At 34.6% G+C, this 27,665-nt stretch overlaps 1 protein-coding gene across 8 annotated transcripts in view; it reads right to left on the minus strand.

The window, feature by feature from the left end:
* Positions 1-27,665, minus strand: part of NBEA (neurobeachin) — a 610,070-nt gene that overhangs the window by 207,477 nt on the left and 374,928 nt on the right. For 6 of the 8 annotated variants that reach the window (XM_082435483.1, XM_082435486.1, XM_082435485.1 and 3 more), the window contains 2 exons: positions 16,803-16,946; positions 13,877-13,909 (listed from right to left, as the gene is read on the minus strand). In XM_082435483.1, the coding sequence (XP_082291609.1) occupies positions 13,877-13,909; positions 16,803-16,946 (177 nt within the window). The remainder of the gene's footprint in view (positions 1-13,876; positions 13,910-16,802; positions 16,947-27,665) is intronic. The other 2 variants (XM_082435487.1, XM_082435484.1) reach the window with 1 other exon arrangement.

Below are 27,665 nucleotides of genomic sequence, written 5' to 3' on the forward strand. Positions count from 1 at the left end.
GGGTTGATTGCTCACTTGCAGTGAGGGAGACATGGGAAGGAACCATGAGATGACTAAGTAAGAGGGTGTCAGAAAGGACTTATTGTATTGTAGGATCAGGGCCTTTGTTAAGTGATTTGGGGAAGGGTTCAAGGAAGCAGGGCTTTGCTCCGGGTTGGGCTCTGCCAGGGAGTGGCAATAATTCTGTGATTGGAGATCTTAATAAATCTTATCTAGCACTAGACCTAGGCTAAAAACTGTAATTGACAAAGAAGTAGCAGTCACTCCTATAATGACGGAAGGGGGATGTTGATGTGTAGGCGTTGTGCAGAGTGACCCTGTTTTTGTCTGTGCTTAGACAAAATTACAAAGTTGTTTTTTGCCTCACATCATCACGTGGCCTTGTCTGATGCTGGTATTCTGTGAGGTTGTTTATGTCCAACAGGAGAGCACCATGGCGGAGCTGTGAGCCCCAGGCCAGCTCCCAGTGATACCGAGGCCTCCTTGTAAGGGTCAGGTCCATTTGTTTCCTGAGGTCAGGGGCTGCTTTTCTCTTCCTCAGATCCAGGAATTAATCATTTTTTAAGGCGGGTCAACAGCATTCTGGCTATTAAATGTCAATTATGGCGATTAAATTCTCAAACGATGCTAAAATTCTTTACAAGTTTCAATATAAAGCACGACAAAGAATATACACATAGGGACAAGGAGCTGAAGTTTAATTAAAACTGGCATCGTTACAATTATTTGATGACTTTCAGTTGGCAAAAACTATACTTAGTGTACATGAAATTATGATGTATTTTAGAGTCACTTGAATATTTTCTAACCTTAGTTTAATATTAATACAATTTTATCAGCTGTATGGATTTACTCCAAACTCACTTACGTTGAAACCACATGTTCAATTTGCTTTTGGAACATGTAAAAGACCATTATTTTGGGATAATAAGCGTTGACTAATCTTTGTAAAATTACTAAACTTAAAATCCTGCACTATTTAGGAGAAATAAAACTAATCTGAGATCCTTTATGTTTACTGAAAAAGGATATCATTCCAAAAAATTTTTAAGATGAAAATGTGATAAGTAAAAATTTACAACTCTATAATGTGATAAAATTTGTAGGAAAATAACTAACAGCATGAGTGACTGAACATATCTAAAATATCTGTCACTGCTTTGGACTTATTTTTAAGTAGGGCACTATCAATTTAAAGAAAATGTTTCCCCCACAGAATTAAAAGAATAAAATGTTTGACTCTCAAAGCAACTGAAGAATATGAGAATATGAGAAAGTTGGAACTTTGTTTTGGAATCCTAGGAAAACTTTAGGCATTAAGAAAATGGAGATGTCTGTGTATGTGCCTGAGGGAGAGGGAAGTTAGGGGGAAAATGCTGCAGAAGATCTGAGATTCCTTTTACCCAGAGTACTGACTTCCCTGGGCTTCAAGCATTTGAAATGCCTCAGAAAAAAAGAAAGCATAGTAACAAAATCTCTACCAGTGACGCATTCCTTTATGTACAGAGAATATTGTTAGTGGTCCAAATATATTATCAGAATAATGATGCTCTGAAATTTTCAAAAACTTTTCTTGCGATGAAAAGAGTTACAGAATATTTTTGCTTAAATCAGGAAAATGTAACTTGAACAACTGATAAAATACATAACCCAAGAGTTATAAATTTAACTTCCAACATTATTATCTCCTTCTCTAGCATACACACACCACACTACTGATTATAAACACTCTATAAATCCAAATTTTATACCAAGCTCACTGTGCCCAAGAAGTGGCCTCTTTGTGCTCTCTGGTGACTTTCTGAACACAACCTATCCTTAGGCTGAGATGAACAATAATCAATCATCCCCACAGTGCAGTGGTTTCCTTCGATTATTACTGTGCAAAATGAGACAGGTGCTTGAGAATGCACATGAATCTTTTCAGATTTGAGCAAACCTACCTCTGGTAAAACTCAGCTTACCAGAGTCTGAAACAGAAACAGAAAGAATGGAGCCCTCTATATAAGAGCAATTGAAGGCTGCATTTTAACAAAATATCTGTTCACCATGGTAGAACATCTATCTAAAATCTCATTTAATGTGTTTACAATACACGATTTTTAAAAGTCCTGAGAGAGAATCTGATAGGCTCTAACGTTAACATACCATTTATGTTTTTTGATTCCCTTGTAGGACAGATAATACTTTATGTTAAAAAGAAACCCACAGAAACTAGTGCATTTTCTACAAAGACAACTTTATAGAAGAAAAAGCTTACAAAGCATATATACTCTAAGTAAAATATTACTGACTTATTTTCCAGCACAAAAATATACTAAAAACGGTGATAGTTTTTATGTTCATTGTGATAATTTGCTCTGCCTTTTGATGCACTAGGTGAGCCAGCTGAGATTTGTGTTTCTAGTTGTATCACATTCAGTTCAACATATGGAATCCATTTTTCACTCTCTGGACGAGTATTGACTCTTTTATAGCACTAGGATATCATTTAATGATCAAGAAGAGTAAGTTCCTACTAGACTGGATGAGTGAATAAAGCAGGGGAGATGACTAAATCTACTGGACCAGGAGGACTAGGTCTTTCCACCTCTTGGTTGGACTAGTGCCTTGTCTTTACGTTCCCATGGTTTCCCCGGCACATCTTTATTGCAGCACTTATATCAAATATTGTGTGTTTAGAAGGCTGTTTCTCCCATTTGGCATAAGCTACTTGAAGACTGGGGCTTTATCTTCTGCATCTAACACAGGCTCTGTCACACAGTAAGCATCTGTGTTTATGGAATTGAATATAGAATATAGAAAACGATATACACCATTGTTGCATTTATATGTCATAGTAAAAAGGTCAATTAAAATAATAGATTACATCTTTTATATTTTTCTGGAATTGATTTCAAATCGTTCTTTAAAAATATGAAAAACATTGCATTTTATAGAAGAGATCAATTTAAAATATGCTGAAAACCAGTAAGAGTTATAATGTAATTGGTCAGTCCAGCTATATCACATGCATACTATTATTTTTTTAAATGACATAATTTTATAACTGCCATATTTTTCCCAGTGTGTAAGTTGTTTCCTCTTTGTAAATTAAATGCTTAGAGAGACATTTAACTCAGCATTCATTCATTCATGTAGTCAACAAAAATTATACACTGTTTTGTGCACTGAGAGAGAATGCAATAATGTATAAGACATGGATTTTACCCACAAAGAGCTTAAAATACATAGTAAAGATAAGAAATATACAGTAATAAGCATAGCATAAGGGAGAAAGGGTTTAGCTAGGCATTGTTAAAGCACTTGACGTGTATGACTCTCATTTGTTCCTCATAATGTACCTAGGAGATAGGTACTGCTATGATCTCCATTTTACAGAGAGAAAATGAGACTGGGAGCTGAAGTAACTTAGGGAAGGTCACACAACTAGGAAATAGTAGAGACAGGATTCAAACCTGGTGATCTGACTCCAGGGTATTTACTGTTATGTATACTGCCTCCCACTGAGAGAAGGACAGAAAAAAAAAATTCTACAGGCATTCACATAACTGTGATGATTTCCAGCCTTTGTGGTGGGTCAGGGTGAGGCAGTGAACTGAAGTGAGCTGTGATGGATGGGCAGGATTCAGACTGGTGCACATGCGGGGAAGAGTGTTGTGAAGCAGGAGAAGAGTTTGAACAAACAGATGCAGGATACAGACAGTAGGAAATAAGATGGGCCAGCGATTAGGAGGTGTAAAGGGGAGCAGTGTGAGATGGGACTGAAAAAACACATGTAGCCTCAAATGTCAGATTTTTTTAGGTCAAGGAACCAAAGATTAAAGCTCAGGTATTACAGCTTGGAGCAGTGGTGTCTGTCCTTTTTCGGGCTCACACATCTCTTAGAGAAGATGACTAAATATATGGCCCCTTCCTAGAAAAATTCACATATGAACATTCATCCATCCTGACCGCATAATAAATGAAGTATTCATATTTTGGAGAAAATGAAATTTGGTTATTTATCTTAATGTCTTCCTCTATCTAAAGATATTTCTGCCTCTGCATTTATTATCTCTTTTTCTCCAGAAAATGTAACTTTCCTCCTGTTCAAGTCAGTTACTCTCTCCATCTGGCATTCGGTCCTACCCTCCTCCACTTTAGCTACTCTTTTATCTTGGTCTCCTCTCCTTTGTTAAGCTTCTGGACTTCAGTTTTCACCTCTTAGTTCCTCATTCCTATTCACTCCTTTTGGCTTCACCCTCATCCTCTACTTAGGCCAAGGTGTTAGGGACATACATATTAATTAATATACTAAAAGTTTGGAAAAGTCCTTCCATCAATTAAAAAAACAAAACAAAAACACAATCTGTGTAACATTTTGTTTTTAAGCCCAGAATTTTCCAAATACCTTTAACTATACTTTTTCTCATTAGCATATTTCAAAATAACTGTGTTCCAAGAAATACCAGTTTGAAAATGACTGAGCCAGAGTTCCTTGACTTCTAAAGCATACTATAGACATAACTCATTTTATTGCACTTGGCAGAGACTGTGTTTTTTACAAATTGAAGGTTTGTGGCAACCCTGCATCCAGAAGTTCTATCAGCACCATTTTTCCAATAGCACTTGCACACTCCAAGTCTCTGTGTCACATTCTGGTAATTCTCATAATATTTCAAACTTTTTCATTATTATTATATTTTCTATGGTGATGTGTGATCAGTGATCATTGACATTAATACTGTAATTGTTTTGGGGCACCATGAACCCTACCCATATAAGGCTAAACTTAATTGGTAAATGTTGTGTTTGTTCTGACTGCTCCACTGACCATTCCATTCTCTTGTCTCTCTCTCTCCCTATTCCCTGAGACACAACAATATTGAAATTAGGCCAATTAATAACCCTACATTGGCCTGTAAGTATTCAAGTGAAAGGAAGAGTCACAGGTCTCTCACTTAAAATCAAAAGCTAGAAAGGAGTAAGCTTAGTGAGGAAGGCAGGTCGAAAGCAGAGATAGGCCAAAAGCTAGGCCTCTTGTGCCAAAGAGTTAGCCAAGTTGTGAATGCAAAGGAAAAGTTCTTGAAGGAAATTAAAAGTGCTATTCCAATGAACGTATGAATGATAAGAAAGGGAAACAGCCTTAATGCTGACTGGAGAAAGTTTTAGTGGTCTGGATAGAAGATCAAACCAGCCACAGCATTCCCTTAATCTAAAACCTAATCCAGAGCAAGGCTCTGACTCTCTTCAATTCTATGAAGACTGAGAGAGGCGAGGAACCTGCAGAAGATAAGTCTGAAGCTAGCAGAGGTTGGTCCATGAGATTTAAGGAAAGAAGCCATCTCCATAATATAAAGGTGAAAGGTGAAGCAGCAAGTGCTGATGTAGAAGCTACAGCAACTTATCCAGAAGATCTAGCCAAGATAATTCATGAAGGAGGCTACACTAAACAACAGATTTTCAACGTAGATGAAATGGTCTTCTATTGGAAGAAGATGCCATCCAGGACTTTCACAGCCAGAGAGAAGAAGTCAAGGCCTGGCTTCAAAGCTTTAAAGGACAGGCTGACTCTTTTGTTAGAGGCTAATGCAGTTGGTGACTTTAGGTTGAAGCCAAAGCTCATTTACCATTCTGAAAATCCTAGGGCCCTTAAGACTTATGCTGAATCTATTCTGCCTGTGCTCTGTAAAATGCACTAACAAAGTCTGGATGACAGCACATCTGTTGACAACATGGTTTACTGAATATTTTAAGCCCACTGTTAAGACCTACTGCTCAGAAAAAAAGGTTCCTTTCAAATTAGTACTGCTCATTGACAATGCACCTGGTCACCCAAGAGCTCTGATGGAGATGTACAAGGAGATTAATGTTGTTTTCATGCCTGCTAACATAATTTCCATTCTGCAGCCCATGGATCAAGGAGTCATTTTGACTTTCAAGTCTCATTATTTAAGAAATACATTTCAAAAGGCTATAGCTGCCATAAATAGTGATTCCTTTCATGAATTTGGGCAAAGTAAATGGAAAACCTTCTGGAAAGGATTCACCATTCTAGATGCCATTAAGAAGATTCGTGATTCATGGGAAGAGGTAAAAATGTCAACATTAACAGGTGTTTGGAAGAAGTTGATTTCAACCCTTATGGATGACTTTGAGGGGTTCAAGACTTCACTGGAGGAAGTAACTGCAGATGTGGTAGAAATAGCAAGAGAACTAGAATTAGAAGTGGAGCCGGAAGAGGTGACTGAATTGCTGCAATCTCATGATAAAACTTGAAGAGTTGAGGAGTTGCTTCACATAGATGAGCAAAGAAACTGGTTTCTTGAGATGGAATCTACTTCTGGTGAAGACGCTGTGAAGACTGCTGAAATGACAACAAAGGATTAAGAATAGTACATAAACTTAGTTGATAAAGCAGTGGTGGGGTTTGAGAGGACCTAGCCTAATTTTGAAAGCTGCTCTATTGTGGGCAAACGTCATCAAACAGCACTGCACGCTACAGAGAAATCATTCGTGAAAGGAAGCATCAACCCCTGTGGCAAACTTCACTGTGGTCTTATTTCAAGAAACTGTCACAGCCACCCCACCTTCAGCACCCACCACCCTGATCGGTCAGTAGCCATCAACATCCGGGCAAGACCCTCCACCAGCAAAAAGATTATGACCTGCTGGAGGCTCAGATGACAGTTAGCATTTTTTTTAACAATAAAGTATTTTTACATTAAGGTATGTACATTGTTTTAGACACAATGCTATTGCACGCTTAATAGACTACAATATGATATAAACATTAAACATAACTTTTCTATGCACTGGGAAAACAAAAAATTCATGTGCCTCGATTCATTGCAATGCTTGCTTTGTGGTGGTCTGGAACCGAACCTGCAGTATCTCCAAGGTAAGCCTGTCTTCTCTCCTGTTCTCTTTCTGCCTGACTTCCTTCTTGGTATCCCTGAGGAGCTAGCTGTCCTTTGTTGGCCAATTAAACCTTGTTGTTCCACAGGGGATCTGACTTTGGGCTACTACTCTTCTGTTTTTATATTCTCACTTTCCTTGGGTGATCTCAGAGGTTTAAATTATGAGCTCCATGCCGAACTTGGTTCTCAAATTTCAAACCATTCTATACATTTGAAAAATTTGGATACCCAACAGACCAATCTGACCAGTCATCTTCATTCTTCTCTCCCCTAAAACCCTGCATCTTTACATTCCCAAACACATTTAACAGCTTCCACATCATTTCTTCTCCCGGGACAGATTCCCTTCGTTCTTACTCCTCACAGCTGGTCAATTATCATGGTCCTTCACATCTTACCTCCTAAGTGTTGTTAGAAGTTGCCCTCCTCTCCTCTTTCTTCCACCCCAATTTAGTTTAGGCTCTCATCACCTCTGATCTGGACAACAGCCTCCTGCCTCAAGTCTGGACATCCTAAAACCATAATCTGTACAGTGGCCTGAGTAATTTTTTAAAAAACATAAATTAGATCTTTTCATGCTTAAAAGTCGTTCATTGTCTCACTGTAGCCTTTAGGATAAAATACAGGTACCTCATGGTACAAAATGCCCCCCACCCCAGTAACCTTCAGAGATTTCTGCCTCATACTTCTACCCGAATAATTTAGACCTACTGTAGTTTCACAGAGAAGGTGGTAGTTTAGCATACTATGTTTACATGTCGTCTGTAACAACTCCAAATCTTTCTAAATCTTTTACTTATGATTAACTAAAAGGAACACCCATCCAGAATCCACATGGCGGTCAAGGGCCCTGTTTTGTGTTATCATGGCTTCCTTTGCAGATGTAGGATTTTTTTTTTTTTTTCTTTTCATTATCTGTCCTTCCTCTACACTGTAAACTCTTTGAAAGCAGGAACTTTAATCATATGTGTCTTTTTGCTTCAAGCATCCAGCATAATGTCTGGCACACAGTAGATATTCAATATTTTATATTTGTTTTGTTTGGATAACCACATCCAACCTGAGTCAAGTTGGGATCTGGCAACAGAGAATAAGGACCCAACAGGTCCTTCCAGCTCTTTTCTTTATTGTGTGTGATGAATTTTGACATTTTCTATTTGAATCTTTTCTTTTCATTTTATTTCATTTACAAATAATGCTGGTAATAGTCCAAGTAATTGATTTGCTAACAAACACACCAATGGGTTATAATTCAGGATTTAAAAAAAAAACCAAAACAAAACACTGATGTAGTAGAATGAACAAGGGCTTTTGGAGAAAGAAAAGTGGGTTCACTTCTTGGCTCATGTATTGATATTTGTTATGTGATCATAAATAAATACCCCAACGTTTGACCCTAAGTTTCCACATCCTAGAATGAAGTATAATACCTAATTCATAGAGTTGTAAAGCTATCTGCCAGCATCATTTGCCCATCCACACTTACTCTTTACTACTTTAACTAGCTCATTCCACCCCCCCACCCCAAAAACTTGCTGGTAAATGAAGACTTATCCACACAACCCAATCTTAGATGCAAGATTTATTTTTAAAGAAAGTTTTCTGTGATATTTGGTTCTTAACATTCCTGTTTTAGATACAAATTGAACTGAAATAGCACTACAACTGTATTTAGCTGTTTCATCTGTTAGTGACTTAAAATGAAGGAAAAATTAAACAGAACTTTGAGGAAAAAACACATAAAACATTACTATCTGTCATCTTCTGATCAATAAAACTGCCTAAACATTTTATCTGGAAAGAAGATATTTAACAATATTTAGCCAGCAAACTGAGGCTGACTTTCTCTTCTTATTTGCTGATAAAAAGTTCTAGATTTATATTTATCGGACTGATGATTGATCTGATGGAGCAGATTCTACTGGAATAACTACTTATAAATGGATTTCCACGTAAAACTTGTCCTTAGTGCTGACTGTTTATGTTGAGGTACCTTTGCAGGCTGTTGCTCTGGCTCCATAGCGCTAAGTCATCAAAACAAAATAATTAAATAAATAAAATATTTTCAGTATGCAGACTAATTTGTCCTTTTGTATGGCACTGCTCTAAATGTAGTGGCAAAATCAGTTTTTTACCTATTTGTGAATTAGTGCCAAAGTCTTTCAGAGGGAGGGCAGAGCACTCAGAAGTGAGGCAGTGATGAAACCTCACCTCTTCCTCTTCTCCAAGTTGCTAACGCCCACAGTTCGGCATTAGGAAAACAGTTTTGTTATCTCACACTTTTTTTCCTCCAAGTGTGACAAACATGGTGACCCATATGTTTTCAAGAGGTGAATAATATCCTCATCATATCCTCTTTAAAAAACACGACATTTGAAATATTAGCTGCCTACATATAGGAGAGAGATGGTCTATTGATAAGTGAGTTGAATTGTTCATTGCCACTACTTTCCAGGTTGGTAGTAAGTATAACTATAAATCTGTAGAGGGATTACTTTGTGGGAAACTCTCCATACAGAGAAAACAGTAAAAAATAAAAACCGGTTTCAACTAGAACACTGTATTAGAAAGAATAGACCTCATCACTGTGGTTTGTGAAAGATTTGCAGCATAACAAAGAATGGCTTATTCTTAAAATAAAAAAAAGATGTAAGAACTTATATGTGAGCTGAATCATGGTTGATGTCTAACAAACATAGTTGAATTATGTCCTTTTATTATATTTTAAATTTACAAAGTGTGGTTAGTGGGATGTTGTTACAGTTAAAAGTACCTTAAAAGTGTTTTTATAGACTACAGAATCCATGGTTGGAGAGGACATACATTTTTGGAGATACAGAAAGATGGATACAGTAAAATATTTGCAGACTCTAAAATGGCCTTGTAGACACTGTAAAAATAATGAAGAAAGGCTAAGAAGGCTAGATATTCAAGGTGAAGCTTTTATTGATTTTCACAACTTTTCAGCTGAATTAAAAAATTAACTTAGAAGTTTAAGTATTTTAAGTAGCTTTTGTTAAGAAATGGGCATGTGTTAATGTTGTCTCTAAGAGCTTTGCGAATTCTCTGTTTGAAGCTGAACATGAGCCCTTTGGGTATACTATTTATGACTGCAAAGCAACTTCCTAATTCAAAGAGAGAGAAAAGAGACTTATAAAGATTCATAAGGCTTTTTCAACATCAAATAGCTTTTAGTAAACAACATTTTGATGAGTTAAGTGTGAGTGAGTCAGGGACATATGGATTAAATTTCCCTTAAAACACATTTGGGTTTAAAAATTAAGGGGAAAATCCTGAGCAAAATGCATTTCAGAGAATCCAGAATGTTTAAAAGATATTTTCCCCTAAATACAAATATCAGGTTGATTCCAGTCTAGTTAGACTTTGTAATGAAAACATCTTAAGTATAAATGTTAAGGAATTTTTAAAAAATTCTAGTTTTGTCAGGAAAAGAATCTTCATTAATCATATTAGAATTGGACTGTGGGGAATAGTTAGGCCTGACTCAAGCAGACATGATCTGAGTCAGAGTTTATCTGCATCTATGAAACAACTGATCTTGTTCTCATCTATAGTATTTACATTCTTATTCCATTAAACAATTATAGTAAATTCTTTCTGTGCTTTTGGCTTATATTCCTTTTTCTTCTTTAAATAACACATTTCCCTGAAAAACTCTTAGTTTTTAGAATTCTGTTGTTCCTTTCATTTTATTATTATAATTTTCTAGACTCTTGAGTTCTTCCTTCTTGTATGCCCTAATATTTTGCTTTTATCTTCCTTTCTTATTAGCTCAGTTTTTAGGTAACATTCACTCCTTAAATAAACAACTTTGCCTCTGGTAGATGAACATTTCAAGTTAGAACATTTCAAGGCCTAAATTATCTATCTGATCATCTTAATTGTCTATTTTCACTTATTAGGGTAGGCATATTCTATACCATAATTCCTGGTTATTTGAGTTGCTGAGTAGGGGTAGCAGAGCTGATTCTCCTGCTGACTTTTTTTTCCTATCAGTCTCCGAACCCCAGAGTTCTACATAGTCACTAAGTATTCAAAAACTGTTACTGAGTAAGTAAATGAGTACGTGAAATGCAGTCAAATAGAGATTTAGGGAGGTAGGAATGGTCAACCTTAAAAAAATTCTAAGTAAATAAGCACAGGGGGCCAAATGTACAGTGATAGATGGTAATTAGAATTGTGAAGGTGATCACTTTGTATTTATACAGATGTTGAACTATAATGTTGTATGCCTGAAACTTTCATAATTTAAAAAAATTCTAAGCAACAGTTTCCTCCTCCATCCCTATCATTTGATACCTGCTTTTAGTTTGAATTGGTAGAACAGAGATTGTACGAAATGCAAAGAATTTGACTGGTTAACAATAAGAAAAACAGTCTGAACAGGTACTGCCCTCTAAACATCAGTGAAAGTGCATGGGAACTGTGATGAGCTTCAAAGGTGAGTCACGTGGGGAAAGTGATTGTCATTTAGAAGAACCTCCCATTGACTACATTCTATTTCTCTTAGTAGACCTCCCTTATTTCTATATTTTTCTCATTCTTAAATTCACATAATGCATTTCTTCTAAGTTTCAGATTCTTGACTTTGGTTAGAGTATGTACGCGCGCGCGTGTGTGTGTGTGTGTGTGTGTGTGTGTGTGTGTGTAAAGGATTGTAAATCTACCATTTTGAAAACACCCCCCACAAAAATTCCAACCGTTACACTCTAACACTTCTTCCCCATGTTGCTAGTTCCCTATACTAATTATTCTTTTTAAAATATTCAAAATAACATTATAGTCCATTGGTTATAGGACATTTTTTCCATGTGATAGAGAGAGTTATTATTTTTTTGATTAAGAGTCACAGTGGTATCTTGATGTTAAAAATGGGGACCTTAAGAGACATTTAGTTAAAATGACATAATTAGTAGAAATTGGGATAGAACCAAGATTAGCTTAACTTTAGATGTTCATACCCTGGAAAAGACAAGTAATGAGCTGAGTCATTATTTGAATGATTTAATTAGTATGAACATATGATCTGATAATTCAAGCTCCCAAATACTTAATTTCAAGAGCTCAAAAGTTTTATTTTGTCTCTTGGTTTTGGTATAAATTAACTAGATAATTATCTCAGCTCTCCAGTTTACCTATAATGAACTTTTTTCAAGGGGAACATTTTAAGGGCAAGTAATGTTGTTAGATTTCTTCATGGTTCAAAGGTACATGGGATATGGTTGATAGCCTTAAGGAATTTACCCTCTAAAAGGAGGGAGAAAACATATAGAACAGCATCTACAAAACAAGGCTTTATGTAATAAGTGTCTTAAGATTAATATAATCAAAATTTGGGGGGCAGTTATAATAAAAAAGATAGATAATAACCATCATTGGGAAGAATGTGGAGAAACTGGACCCTCCCACACTGCTGATGGGAATTAAAATAATGAAGCCACTTTGGAAAACAGCCTAGCAGTTCCCCAAAAAGTTAAAAATAGAGTAATTATTTGACCCAGCAATTCCATGCCTAGGCATATACTCAAGAGAAATAAAAACTTAATGTTCACATAAAATGTTGTAAATAAAAGTTCATAGCAGCATTGTTAGTTACAACAGCCAAAAAGTGGAAACGAACCAAATGTCCATCAACATTTGAATGGATAAATGACAAAGAATGGATAAACAAAATGTGGTACATTCACACAATGGAATATTATTCGCCATAAAAAAGATATACATGTTACAACATGGATGAACCTTGAAAACATCATGCTATCTAAAAGAAGCCAGTCACAAAAGACTGCATATTATATGATTCCACTGATATGAAATGTCCAGAATAGGCAAATCTATGGAGACAGAAAGTAGATTAGTGGTCCTCTAGGGCTGTGGAGGAAGGATGGGAAAGTTGGGGGGAATAGCCAAAGAATATGAGATTTCTTTTTGAGGTAATGAAATGTGCTAAAATTGTGGTAATGGTTGCATAACTGTGAATATACAAAAATCATTAAAATCATTGTGCACTTTAAATGGGTCAATTGTATGGTATGTGAATTGTATCTCAATAAAGTTGTTGCCAAAAACTGTTATGGGGTGATAAGATTGGCTAGTGAATATTTCACAAAGTATTTTATTTAAATAGGTATAAAAAAGGGTAGAGATTTTGATAGGAGGAGATAAGGGAGGGTGTAGATTAGAGATGTGTGAAGGATATTTCAGGTAAAAAGAGAAGTTTGGACATTGGTGGTGTGGGCTTGTAGAAAATCGTTTAAGTTATTTGACATTAAATACATGGGTGGATTGTTGGTAATAACAGCTTACATATACATAAACAAAACATTTTTAACAACTTACAGAACTGATAAAGCATGAAGGACCATCATCATTAACATTAACTCAGAATTCTCTAAATTAGCAAAATTACTAACATTTGGAAGTAACAATAAAGGAATCCGTATGAATTCTAATTCTATTATGTAAAATATTTCTATTGTTACCCGCATATATGACAGAACTACTACTCTAAAAGAAATGAAATACATTCTATTAGTGGGAGACAAGCCTTTCTATCAATTAAATTAAATCATTCACTTGTCAATTCACAGAAATTTGAGTTAATTTTAAATTTTAGTTACTCAATAATTACTTGAAGAAATAACCTGCCAAGCTAAATTTCAAATTAAAATAAATAATTGAGATTTTAGATTAAAATCAGTTGAATTACACAAATTAATTTCAATGTTTTAAGTAAACAATATAATTAGTAAGTTGAAATTTTTAATTACATATGAAATCTTAGGTGCTAATTCACTTTGGTCAATCACTACAAACTAAAAAAGCAATTAAAATAAATTTAGGTGTTATTAATGTAATAATTGATTGGCATAGTTCTATATTATAATCATATTAGTCATTTGCAACAATACATAATAAATTGAGTAATTAATAGTCACACATAGTTAACTTGCCTCTTGAGATGAACAGCTTGGGAAGAAAGGGAACTAAAAGTGAAACAGAAAATTGTATGACATTTAAAACTGTAGAACTTTGTGGACACTGTATCTTTATTAAAACTAGAAAATTCCAAAGAAAATGGAGAAAACCTGAGAAAGGGTCAATGTTTAAATACAATTGTGCTGAAAATACCCTGTCAGATTTTTTTAACTTACTAGATGATTTTGGGGAACACATATATAAAACTAAAATGAATTATTATGCTTATTCATAAACTTCTAAGTATACTGGAGCCAGTGTAAAAATTGAGTTATCAACTGAGGATCTTGTTTTTACATCATTTTAAGAGTCTTTAAGTATATACACATATTTATGTAAAGACACTATTTGGTGTATTTTAGTTTGTGCCATATACTACATATTTTTAAGGAAATACATTATTTTATATACTTGTTAACCTCATGCAAGCTACTTAAATTTGTCTTGGCCTCTATATCCTCATTTGTAAAATTAAGGTAATAATAATAGTATCTACCTCTCAGGATTGTTGTGACTATTAAATAGGTTATTGCACATGAAACCCTTCAAACACTGCCTGGTTCCTAGCAAGACATGCTACCTATACTTCTTCCTCTTTTTTTTTCTTTTTATAAACAGAAACTGATCCTAAAAAGACATTATTATTTAGCAAATGTTGACTTCTGAGACAGAGATAACAATTATTTGGATAAGCATTTGTTAGAGCAACAAAAAAAGTCATGTATTTATGTGGTTTAAAACTTACAGCTGATTTTTTTAAAACCTAAGAACACTGGTTTATAATTAACTTCCAAAATTATTTTTATGTGACATTGTCACTATCATGGCAGTCCAGATTAGTAAGTAGGCTTCAGCATTTACAGAATGAATCTGTTAGACACCTATATATTATGCAGGCTATTTCTGTGACTGTTACTTCTCCCTTCACAAAATATCCATCCCCTACTTCTTTTCTACTGCATTCAAAGTTCAGGGTCACATTTGTGCACTGCTGATTTAAACATGAACACTGTAGACTAAGTAGAAGATCAATATTTTAGGACAGTTTATAAGATTTTTCAGACACGAGGATTCCACAGAAAGAGTATGAGTTAGGACTTGGTGGATAGGGAAAAGAGCAAATTGCTCAAAGAAAAATCTGTTTAAAAGACAGAAGTTGTAGGAGTATTGATAGAGACAGTTGGTTAAGATACAATTTTTAAACAATTTATTTCAAGCCTACTTTCATTGCTCTTTACATAGTTTAACTTAATGTTATTTTGAAAATTTTGTTTATAAGCATAAATTAATATTAATAATTACTCAAGCTACCATTAAAAGAGAGAAATATAAAGGAGTCATTAATCATTACCAGATTTTGCTTCTGGTATTAGTGGGCAGATCTTATCATAATAAACTTCAAGGTACTAGCCAAATTTGTATCAACTAATTATCTATAGTGGGAACTAAAGACCAGAGATGCTAAACTAAACTGTATAATTATTGAACATATCTGTGAGGATATGTGACTGAGGAAAGGCAACAAACACATTATCTCAAAAGGTCAGAAATCGTGTTTGTGAATTTTCTCTAGTTCTTTAGGATCAAGAATAAGACCAGAAAACGAGAAAACAATCTGTGGCAAAAAGAAATAATGGACTTCATTTGCTCAAATTGCCAAATGGCCTCAGATAAAAATCTCTGAACTACTAAAAAACCCCACAAAAACAACAATACTAAAACTTGAACATTTCCTCAGGAATTCAAGGCAAACGTTTGTACATAGACTTAAGATTCGTTTTAAATAGGAAAAATCGTTTCCATGATACAGAATTGCTAATAACATAGGCATATCCAGGAGCTGGTGTTAGAATAACCTTATTAAACATTTTCTAGAAGAGGAAGAATAACGTTCCTCTCCAGTTTACAATTAACAATAACATCTTCTCTTTGGTAAAATGAGAGATTTCTAACTGGCAGAAATATTGTTGGAGACTTTCCTAAAGCATGCCAGGTAATTTTCAGCTCAGTTCTGGAAACAGGAGTGCTATTCTGTAAACATAATGATGAATGTAAGTTCACTTCTCTATTGTCATCTGCCACTCCAATGTTGTATGGGGTGAAAATATAGAATAGAGGTAAGATTCAACCACTTTTGAGACTCTAAAACAGGAGTTTTTAGCCTGAGATTTAGGATATGATTCCACAGACTGGTTTCCAGGGGTCAGTGAACCCTCTGATACTGTGTACAAGATTGTCTGTGTACCTTTATGAAACAATCTGCTTTCATCAGATTCTCAAAAGTGGTTTAAAAACCAAAAATGGTTATATGCCAACACTAAGGTATATATAGCCCATTGGGCCATTGTAGATGCAGCTCTGAATTGACCTTAGACGAGCACCAGGACAAAGTGAAAACTGAGGCTGGGCAGGTGAAAGTATGTCTCCTGGTAGTGGGGATTAGCAGTGTGGGGAGAGGAAAAAAAAACAGGGATGGAGAGGGACATGCCCAAGAGTGACAGCAAGAAGGAAATGGCTATTTCAATGGTCACCTGCCCGAAGTGGCTATTTTTCACAGCTGTTAACATGTTAGTCATATGTGAAGTCTACCATCCCGTTCCCCCCGCCAGCCCCCCAATTATTCAGGCAGTTAGATGGGAACAGCTTATGCTATCCATTACTTCTCCTATATTAAAAGTTGCTCTTCACTACACAGAAAGTAGATGCTATTCATTTATCGTTAGTTTGATATGTATTTTCCTCTTTTCAATACTAGAAATGAGATAAATTATTAACGTTCATATGACTGAGCATTGCTCCAACCACTGGCACTAGCTTATTCATCAGGAGATAGATTTTAAATTCAATAACTTTGTGTGCATTTATTACTTACAACAAATAAAAAAATATTTAAAAATTTACCTGCAAGATTGTCGATTTCCTTCTCTTGGAGCAGACTGACTGCATCGTCATCTCCTTCCAGCATAAGCTCTGTCTCTGCATTCTGATTCACTATTGCTTGACTACGGAATGTTTTCTTAGACTTTACTACATCTTCTTCAGTGCCTAATCACAACCAAAACATAATAATTTAGGTCATTGTGATTTACTTTCTTATAAATCCATTACTTTCTTATAAATATATGCTGCATTTACATACTACTTTCAATTATAGAAGATTTTTACCTTCTTTATCTTGTTTGGTCTAAATAACTCCACGAGAAAGGCAAGGGGTGTAATCACCTACTCTTATGTTGCAGATGAGGAAACAGGCTGAGAAAGCTACATGCCTTGTTGGGGAACCTAGGACTTGGGACTCTAAGATCACTGCACTTTCTACCAAAAATCTGACTTCACCACAAACTTGGTTTTATCCATAAAATTAAACACTTTTACACAATTATACTTTGGTGTGAATTAGATAATCAACTGATCAGATCATTTTTTAAAGTAGATAAGTATGAAGAAAACAAGAAAGCATTCACATCTGAAGGGAGAAATGGTTGTTACTGGGAAACTACAGAAAGGCAGAGTAAGGAATGATGTAGACATATAATGTACTTCAAAACAGCTATTTCCTTAGCAATGGATGAAATAAATAATGGCTTTCTAAAGTGATATCCTTATTTTGATATAAAAAATAGTACAAAAGGCCAAAATTCAAATGCACAAAAAATAACTCAGAGAAATTGAAATATAGAAAGAGTTGACCTAGCATTAACTTGTTAATCAATGCGCAGGTTAGAAATTACAACACATTTAAATCTCTCATGGATTTGACTGCTTAACAAATATTTCAATATTTGCATTCAAACATCTGTTTTGGCAGGTGCCACTGAATCTGAAATTATCTGAGCTACAAGTAAATTATATGTATACAGCTAAGAAATACCTTTATTTCATGTCACTTGAAGTTGGAATTCAACCTGGAAGAAAATGGTGTAATTTACTGTGTTCTAGCTTTAGTATTAGGATATAGGCTTCAAGGAGCAGCATTAACTAGAAAAACACCTTCACATTTCATTTGGTATAGTGGATATATTCCTGAATATGGGAGCCTAATAAATCACTGCTACACAGTATTTTTGTATCATAGTTTTAGGGGATGTTATGGTATTGTGTACACATGCAATTACTCTGCAAATCTTGTCATGCCTTTGGCCAAAATCCTCTCCAGTGAACAATGAATACTTCCGGTCAATTCTCCTAGGCCCAGTACAGGACTTCCCACAGTCCCTTACTGCCTGTGGATATTTGCTCGACCATTTTCTTGGACGTGCATCTAGCTGTGGTAAAACTTGCATTGTAAACCAGACTGTTAGCTTCTTTCTTTGCAGCTTTCACATTTCTTTTTATTAGTGACTCAGAGCCAATTCTGTTTGCTAAAACATTAACAAATTGACACAAAGGTAGCCCAGAGAGGAGTAAAAAACACATGTTGAGGAACACAGCATGTCATGACAGCACTGTAGAGTGTCACTGGCTGAGAGGTACCGTCTGTCATCCTAGCTCTTACTGGACAATAGCATCTAGAGAGCACGGTTTAAATATAGCTTAACAATATAAAGTAACACATTGTTAAATATATCTTTCAATAAATACTTCAGAGACATACAGATCAATGCTACATGGAAGGTGAGGGGAATTAAATGGCTTATATGCGTAGTCTTCTTTCACTGGCCCACAGATGATTCTTATTTCTGGAATAAAAGCTTGAGGATTGATTACTGAATGCTCCAGAACCTGATCTTAATTTCATTTGGATTCTTGGTGATATAAAGCCAGCACAACAGTAATCTTCTGGGGACAGCTATCTTTATACGTTGTTTGCTTCTTGGGTAGTAACTTAATTTGAGAAACTCGGAGCTTGCATCATCTGAGAACAAAGAGGCAAATCCAGTGATTAATAACCAAGAAATCTCTCCTGAGGTCTTTACAGCCATATTTCTACTAGACATCTTCAGCTGGATATTCCTAGTTCCACGTTTCCCTAACTGAACGGATTATCTTTTGCTTCTTCACCGCCTCCTATTTTGATCTACCCACTTAATTAAGCCACAGACACAGGATTCATCCTGTAAGGTGATGGACTCGACCCATCTCAAGCCATCCTCATTCTAGTTTAGAAGGCCTGAATAGCTCCCTTATTCACACCACCCTCCATACTTTTGTCAGAGTATTATTATTAAACACTAATAAGTTGAGAATATTTTCCTGCTTAATATTGTGTGTTAACTCCTCCCAATCAACAACACTCAGTGCAAGGCTTCTACTCTAGGATACAAATCTAAACCCCTTAGCATGACTGATTAAGGCCTTTTACGCTCTCATTACCAGTTTTGTCTTAGTTTTTCTTACTCCCCCATGAACAATACTGGACCATTTACAGCTTCCAAAATATGTCATGTTTCTCAGACCTCTTAACCTGTGCTAAAAGTATTCCCTCAATATGGTATGTCCCTTCCTTCCTCCTTTGTTCGGCTAATTCTTACTTAACCTTCAAAACTCACCTCCTTCAGGTGCCTTTCCTAACAAATCCATACTTTCACAGTCTACACAGAACTCAACTACACTGAGTGGGTGCTATCTGTTATGTGTATGTCTTCTCCACTGGGCTATAGCCTCATTCTGCAGCCTCAGTGCCTGGTACCCAGCAGGTGTGCCATGAACACTTGCTGAACTGAAGTTCAAGTCTACCCACCCAGAGTTCCCCACTCTGATTTCTTAAGGCAGGTTTGTGTGCACTCTCCCACATGCTGTTTTTTCTGGCCGTGCAGCGCGGCATGTGGGATCTTAGTCCCCAACCAGGGATCGAACCTGTGCCCCCTGCATTGGAAGTGTGGAGTCTTAACCACTGGACCGCCAGGGAAGTCCCATCCCTTATGCTTCGTAAATCCTGCTACTAGAGTAGTTATATGTATTACAATCGTTTGTGTGCTTGTTATCTCCACACAGCCTGGAAGCTCCTTCCTTGATGGCTAGAAACATCCTTCTGTCTTTGTAATCCCAGTTATTAGCACGCTGCCTGGGACACAGCAAGTCCTCATAAATACTGAATAAATGAATAACCTGAGACATAAAAGTTACCTCTGGATATCTCTTAACCTGAAGATTCCAGGATATCTCAGAGATTCTTGGTGAATTGCCTTCAGTTTGAGCGCTTATTGAAGAATCTATGAATTCACATGAAAGGGAACTTGGTTCTTTACATGAAATAGTCAATAAAGCCCTTTATGCATGAGTCAGCTTAATAAAGCAAGTTTTTCCTTGTATCACAACTGTGTGCATTCTGCTTTGTCGTTTTAAAAAAAGGCTTTACATTACTCTTGTGTTATTAAAAATATAAAATAAAATTAAAATCTTCCAATAAAGAAAATTTAGTCAAAGGAATGTGAGCTCTGAAATGTATATTATATTTGAGAAATGTATATTCAATTTTACCCCCTCTAGTTTTAAAGCAGTAAAACAATTATGTCTTCAAAAGATATGTAGTAAACTAATCCCTACCAACACACCGAACTTATCGTCCCTGTTGAAGTGTTATCAGTTTGCAGCTCAGTAAACTTCCTGATTTTTATGATACTGCACCAAACATTTATCTAAATGAAAGTGTATGAGATCCAAAGGTGCTTTTCAATCACAATATCCTTTATGAATTAGACTTTCATTTATCAAAATTACAGGCAAAAAGAGGTAAGGTCGCAAAGGGCTGTCTCATTACAAGGCTTATAAACACTGTCCTTAGAAAGAATTGGTTTAACACCCAGCAAATCAAAATCTGATTGGGAAGAGAATTTATCTGAGATCATCTATCTTCAGAAGACATGTTGGACTGAGTGCACTTCTTGGCCTCTTTAGCCATTCATCAGGAAATTAACAAGCGAGTACCACAAACCACCAGAATACCTTAGCTTTGAAAATGTGAATTATGTGTTAAACTGGATAGGCTAGACATATACCTTTATTTTCTAAGAAAACATTAAAATGCCATAAAATTTGAAAGGTTTCAGAATAAAAAATTCCACCAAATTATAGATTAATGAAGCCAAATCCAAAAATTACACTTAAGTTATTTTCCACATCATGTTACAAATAACAAATACAGGAAAACATCCTATACACATTAGATTTCTTAGTAAGTAAATATGCTTAAAGCTCTGTATGTGAAAATGTCATCTAATATAGAATACTGCATTACATGAACCTAAATGAAGCTCCTCTTTTGTAATATTTCTCTTAATAATAAGGATCCACGTGAAACAAAGTATATTTTAAAAGTGAAGTAACAAGAAAACTATGTTTCTGTTTTTAGTACTGTTATTATACTCTAGCATTATTACTACTATAATAATAATAATTATTATTAATTATCATTTAAAAATTATATTGTTATTTTAAACAAGGATAAGTTAAAATATAGAAGTGATAAATTGGAGACATTAACTTATCTTGATAATATTCAGAGAATATGTCTAACTGGAAAGTCTGGGCAATTAAGGCAAAGAAATTTCATTTGCCCATCATGTATTTTTCTATTGATACACATAAACAGTTAATGTAAAGAAAAATACTATCAAGTAGTTTATTTCTGTTTAAGGAATTATTCTATAGTCAACTCTAAAACATCTATACCAATAAGGAAAAAAGTAATTTATAATAATAGGGAAACAATAAATCATGTCTGTGTGGTTAATGCACAAAGAGAAAAGATATAAACCCATAACAAGCCAATTTTAGTGTAGCATTGGCTTCTTACCAGTTTTATATTATAGTTATCATTTATTTTCCATTGAGTATGGAAATATGGCTTTAATTTTCATTTATTAAAATGATACATGAACATACATGTGTATCTACCTACCTATCTACTTATCTACCTATATTATGTATATCTACTCTGCAAGAACACATTTTCCATGTTATTTGATCTGTACAATTTAAGTACATGGTGTACAACTCACGAGCTGGCCCCTGCTTATTTAATCTCACTAATTTACCGATTTGACCTCTTCACACTTTATATTCCCCAAGAGCTGAATGCTTTTGTTCCCAAACATGCCACACTGTTTCAAACCTTTAAGTCTGATGTGTAATTTCTTTTACATGAAATTCTATTACCTGCTCTGTCATTCAGAATTCAGTTTAGTTGATTATTCTCTTCGCTGTATAAATTTTGTATCTTATAAGTCAAAATATATTTTTTTGATACTTTTCTGAAGTCTTTTATTTAGGTATTCTCGTATTAGATTTTAATTTTCAGTGTATCGAGTGTCAAAAAAAGTGGCAATCAATAAATATTTGTTGAGCACATGAAAATACAAACATAATTTGCATATTAATCATTTTATATGTACAGTACTTAAGAAAAGTTACTTCTTTCTTTATGTCCTTTACAGTTTCCTCATAAATGAGTAAGGCGGACTGTGTGATTTGCAATTCTTACTTTATTTTTCCTGAAAACATCCATTAAAAACATATTTTAAAAATATATCCAGACCAATCTCCTAACCTCAGTTTCCTAGCCCGTTGAAAGAGAACCAAGTATTTTTTAACTGAACTCTCACAGGATTATTGCAATGTTGCAATGAGACAATGGATACTGAAATACTGTGAAATGTGTGAATATTATTTATATAATAAGCTCTCAAAATGTTTGTTAAAATGTTGATAAAATAGACTAACAAGAGTATTAAAAGTTTACTAAGTACATAATTTAAAAATGAACAAGAATACAACCAATGTGTTATTGCTTACAATAATGTTGCCTAAGATTTATATAAAGGGGGAAAAAAGCAGGCTGATGTGAGGATTTAAAAACTCAAATAAGATAACGGATGCGTCTAAGGTCTTATTAGCACAATACCTAGTCAATAATGAGTACTCAACAAATAATGGTTTCCTTTCCTTCAATTGGGATTAATCTTCTTCCCTCCACCATGCTGTTGTAACACTGTTTATATTCATTACAAGGCAATATGAGCCTTCAACACCTCCCCTAGATCGGATAATTTCTGAAGACAGCAAGGATAGCGTGTAGGCAGGTACCATGAAGTGTTTGTAAAGCTGAATGGAGTGTAAATAGCTTACATTAAAAACTGATTTTCCCTCAATAATCATATTATTCATTTAAAGATATTATTAAATAAAATTACATAAGCATCAATATATTTGACATGCATTTTTGACTTTGTATACAGGCATCTTAAGAATATAAGTGTTCTTAATATCTTGGATAAGGAAAAAAACTGCTTTCTCAACAAAGTTGATATCGTAATTTGTTTTAGAGAATTATATAGATGAGCCATTTAATACATACTTTTCTTCCATCATTGGAAGGAAATGGGAAGAATGGAAATTTAGTCTCATTTTAATTTTATCTAAATATAATATCAGGAAATTCTAATGTTTCTAAACATCTTGAAATCAGTTTAAGATGGCAGTCTTTTTTGGAGGAGAAATTCTTTTCAATATACACCATTTCACAACATTTTTAGCTTGGGAAATGTGTTTTGACAAAAATCTCCCCTTACGTAAGTAAGAGAAAATGCTGCAATTCATTTTCAAACCTAAATACTTCTTTTAGGAGTATTAATGACACATAAATACTTCGGGAAATTTTAAGTAGACATTACTTTTTCTCATTAAAGCTGAAATCAGAGCAACAAATATCTTTACAGAACAGCGCTTTTAGTAACTCCAATGATATTATTTAATTTCCACTAAAAGGAAAAGATTTTAAGATAAATACTCCCAACTAATTACATTAGATATGGTGATATGATCTTATGCAATAATATGTATGAATCAATCTATTACTGAGAATTTTACAATTCTGAACATTTTAAACAAGATGAAAGAATGGTTTTTGTTGTATTGAGAAACCTAACACTCAAAAATGTTTTATGCCAATCTTAATGTGAGATAAAAGCAGTAGTACATACATAGAACAAACTTCACTGTAACAATCATTTACTGAAAAGTATTTTTCTTTGTAAGTAATTTAAATTCAAAATTAAATTTTGCCTTTGACTCTTTTACACAGACATAGTATTTCCTTTCTTAAGAAACGTAAATGATGATGACATAAAAGGAAAGACCTGCTGAAGGCCAGGACTGAAAAAAAAATCATCTTCTGTATAGAACAGGATTAAAGAAAAAACAGTCTTTGCAATAGAAAAATCCTAATGGTAAAGACTGTTAGTGATATTGAATAAAAGCACTATTGGAAAGAATGACTGGAAAACTCAGGTATCTTTTTTTCTCTTTTATATTTGATGTTGAGTCAGGAGCCTCACTTTATCAATACAAAATCTTTTTATGAAAGCAAGTATTTCTATAAAAGAAATAGACTGTTTCTATTCAAATAAACAATTTCTATTTGTTGTTTCAAACACACTTTAAGTAAAAATCTGAATCGTTATTGACTAAATTTAATTAATACAGGTAAAAAATCTGGACAGTTTACACATCAAATTCTTCCTTTCTTAGTTGTGGGTATTTTAGTCTGAATGCATTGTATTTAACCATGGTTCTCACTTCAATTCATTTCTGTTGACAGAGAATATATTTTGTAATTCAAAATAGATATTATCTATATCACCATAAAACTACCAAGATACAAGCTTCAAATTTATAATGAATTTGATTCAGAAATGGTAATGCTTACCTGAATCAATAATTGATATTACTATTTATGGTCCATTTTAATACATCGTTATATCACATAAAATTAGAGTACAGCATGAGTAACTTGTACAGACTTTTGATTGTTTTAAACTAGACATAAACATTACATCTGCAGGTAGGCTGTTTTCTGAAAAGCTTGAAGAACTTATTTCAACGGCAGAGTAAATATCCAGAATTAGCAATATGGACATTAATTAAGATGGAATGTTCACAGATTATTATTCTAAGTGGTAAGTTCTTATTCACATTAGTTATGCTTGTAAACAACTTACTGGACTATAAGAAATAAAAGAAAATGGCTACCTAACATCAACAGTTATTGCTCTGTGGAAAAGGACATCAAGGACACTTGCAAGTAAAAGAATTGGATCAATATTAACGTGATTTTCATTTCATGCTTCCCCAACTCCAGTAAGCTGACAATATACTCTGATTATGTGAACTGCCTCAGAGTAACACAGAAAAGGTTATTAGAGCAAGAGGTGGAAAGGGAATGCACTTTTTATATTGACAGGCCTGCTAATAGAGTATACTGATTTTCAAAGACATGCAATGCATTTTTACAATTTGGTTCTGACAGCAAAAACGGAATTTCATTTATTCCTAATTCAAAATATTCATATATAAGCAATATTTCTTAGAGCAGACCAACAAAGGGGATATTCATAAATAGCATTTTTAAACAGTAAAAGTGCAATTAAAAAAGGTACAAGAAAATATTATTGAATTTAAGTACAGCATTATATAAGTATGAAATGCTAACTTAATAATCTTAATGGAGTGAATGTAGAAAACTGCATTCTATGCTTTTTAAAGGAAATTTGATAAGCCATATTTTAAAAATATACATGATGATAAATGTAGAATCTCTGTGGTAGGAGAATATTATGTGGTAGGATTTTGATTAGCCATTAAGTTAGGGTGATTTTAAAATATTTTAAATAGGATTTCATTACATTGAAAATCACATGGCACACTTTACTTGTGGAAAAAGTGCTAAAACATATAGAAAACTTGGGCTAGTTTGGAACCCTCTAAATATCATAAAGAGCAGAGATAATGCATTATTCATCTTCGTGACTGTTTGAGTACATAGCATAGTGTTTGGTCCCTATGTTAAAGTATGTTTAGAAAAAGACCAGCAGGAATAAATACATCAAAATGGTGAAGGCAGCCATCTTGATGGCTGTCTATGAGTGACTTTTTCCCCCTTCTTTAAATTTTTTTTGCGTTTTCTAGATTTTCCACAATGACTATGTTTCTTTTCAGGAAGGAAGGATGGGAGGGAAGGTGGAAGGAAGGAAGGAAGGAAGGATGGAAGGAAGGAAGGGGGAAGGAAGGAAGGGAGGGAGGGAGGGGAAAACGAACAAAGGAAAGAAACCTTTCATTGTGAGTCAAGAGGGGTAGATGGCCGATGAGTAGCAGAATGGAAGGAAGAAAGTTTTGGCACTCTTGGAATGAAAGAAAAGATGAACTGGACAGCTTAAATGAGGGCTGAAAGGGTGGGGAGACGTCCCCTGGCAGTGGACGGCATTAACCTGGGGAATGATGCTTGGTGTTTCTTTTCTAAGCCTGCCACAAAATGCAGTGTGGAAAATTTACTTTAAAACTCTGAGAAATGGGGGGTAGGAGATGTTTTGGATAGATAAGCAACTTGTTCAGAGACATGGAAGGAAGATGTAATTAACAGGAATTTCTCTTTAATTATTAAAAAATGGGATAGCTAAGAGATAGTGCTGGTACAGGTTATCAAAAGCACTTTTAAAAACACTAAAGACATTTTAAATTATGTTTTTATAAATGACATTGAATGCACAGTCTGTGAACGACTCTAAGTTCACCTGTACTGATAAATCTCTGTGGATGACAGGCTGTATGAGTGGGCCAAAATTTAGCAGGTAAACTTTTAGAGAGGGGAGGTTCAGTAATGCTCATGCACTTGGGAAAATTCCAAATTTATCTACAGCAACACACTGTATAGGAAAATCACGGTATTTAGATTGAGATTTTGCTCTACCTACCATTTATTAGTTAGCATGCCACTTAATTTCTATAGTCTGTCATTTTCCCAAATAAAAATCCTTTAATAGCTTTGTCTATTGACAGATCCCTTCACAGTAGAGTTCCAAGCAGCCTTTTCAGCTCATCTTTGTACACTATCTTGTGTTCCATCAAGCAGCACCATTTTCATTCCCTGGACACATCATGTTGTGTGGTCCCTTCCTCCATGTTACCACCACCTCACTTACTGTCTTGGGTAGATCTCCATTTATCCTTTCAAGTTTAGCTAAAATTTATTTCTTCAGTTAGCCAGCCCTCTTCACTGAGTTTGCATAGCATTTTTAATACACCTTGATGAAAATATCCATCATACTGTATTTTAATTATTTATAAATGTAATTCTATGTACACTTTATAAAAATTAGTCTAAAAATATAAGCAAGATTATGAGCAGTTCCATGCCACTGAGCAATAGATCTATTAATATAATTTTGTCAGCTCCTTATCTTTAGTGGCTTTTGATGCTCTAACTGGAAATAAAGTACAGACATAAAAAACATATTTCAGAATTTGAAAATACTGTCCTTATAGACCTATTCCATAGACTATCATACTTCAATGCTGTTATTGAAAAGGATGAATGAATGTGGTTAAAATACTGTGTATGTACCTTGAAATGAATGAATTATCAATTAAATAAAAGACAGCAACTAAGTACATAAAATTGTATTAATGTGGATGCTTTAAATGGAATAGGTGAAAGATATGATTCCTGTCCTCAAGTGGTTTTTCTTTTATCTCCGAATATAAAATACTTAAAATCAAAATACTTTCTGATAACTTTACAAGGTGACCTATTACCAAGTGCAAAATATTGAGGCCATTCAAAGAAGTAAGTTAGGGTCTTTTATGCCTCCATGTCTTGGAAATTTCTGTTATTAACTCTGCTCTTCCCTGCTCACCTGGTAAATTCCTAATCTTCTCTCAAGTCAGTTCATAAGTAATTATTTCTGTGAAGCGGACTCCAACCCGATAGGTCCAGTGTTAAGTCACCTTCCCTGTGTTCCTCTATGAAGTAACACCTCCCTCTACGAGAAC

The sequence above is a fragment of the Balaenoptera physalus genome (assembly GCF_965194825.1).
Source record: "Balaenoptera physalus genome assembly, chromosome: 18".
Lineage (NCBI taxonomy): Eukaryota > Metazoa > Chordata > Mammalia > Artiodactyla > Balaenopteridae > Balaenoptera > Balaenoptera physalus.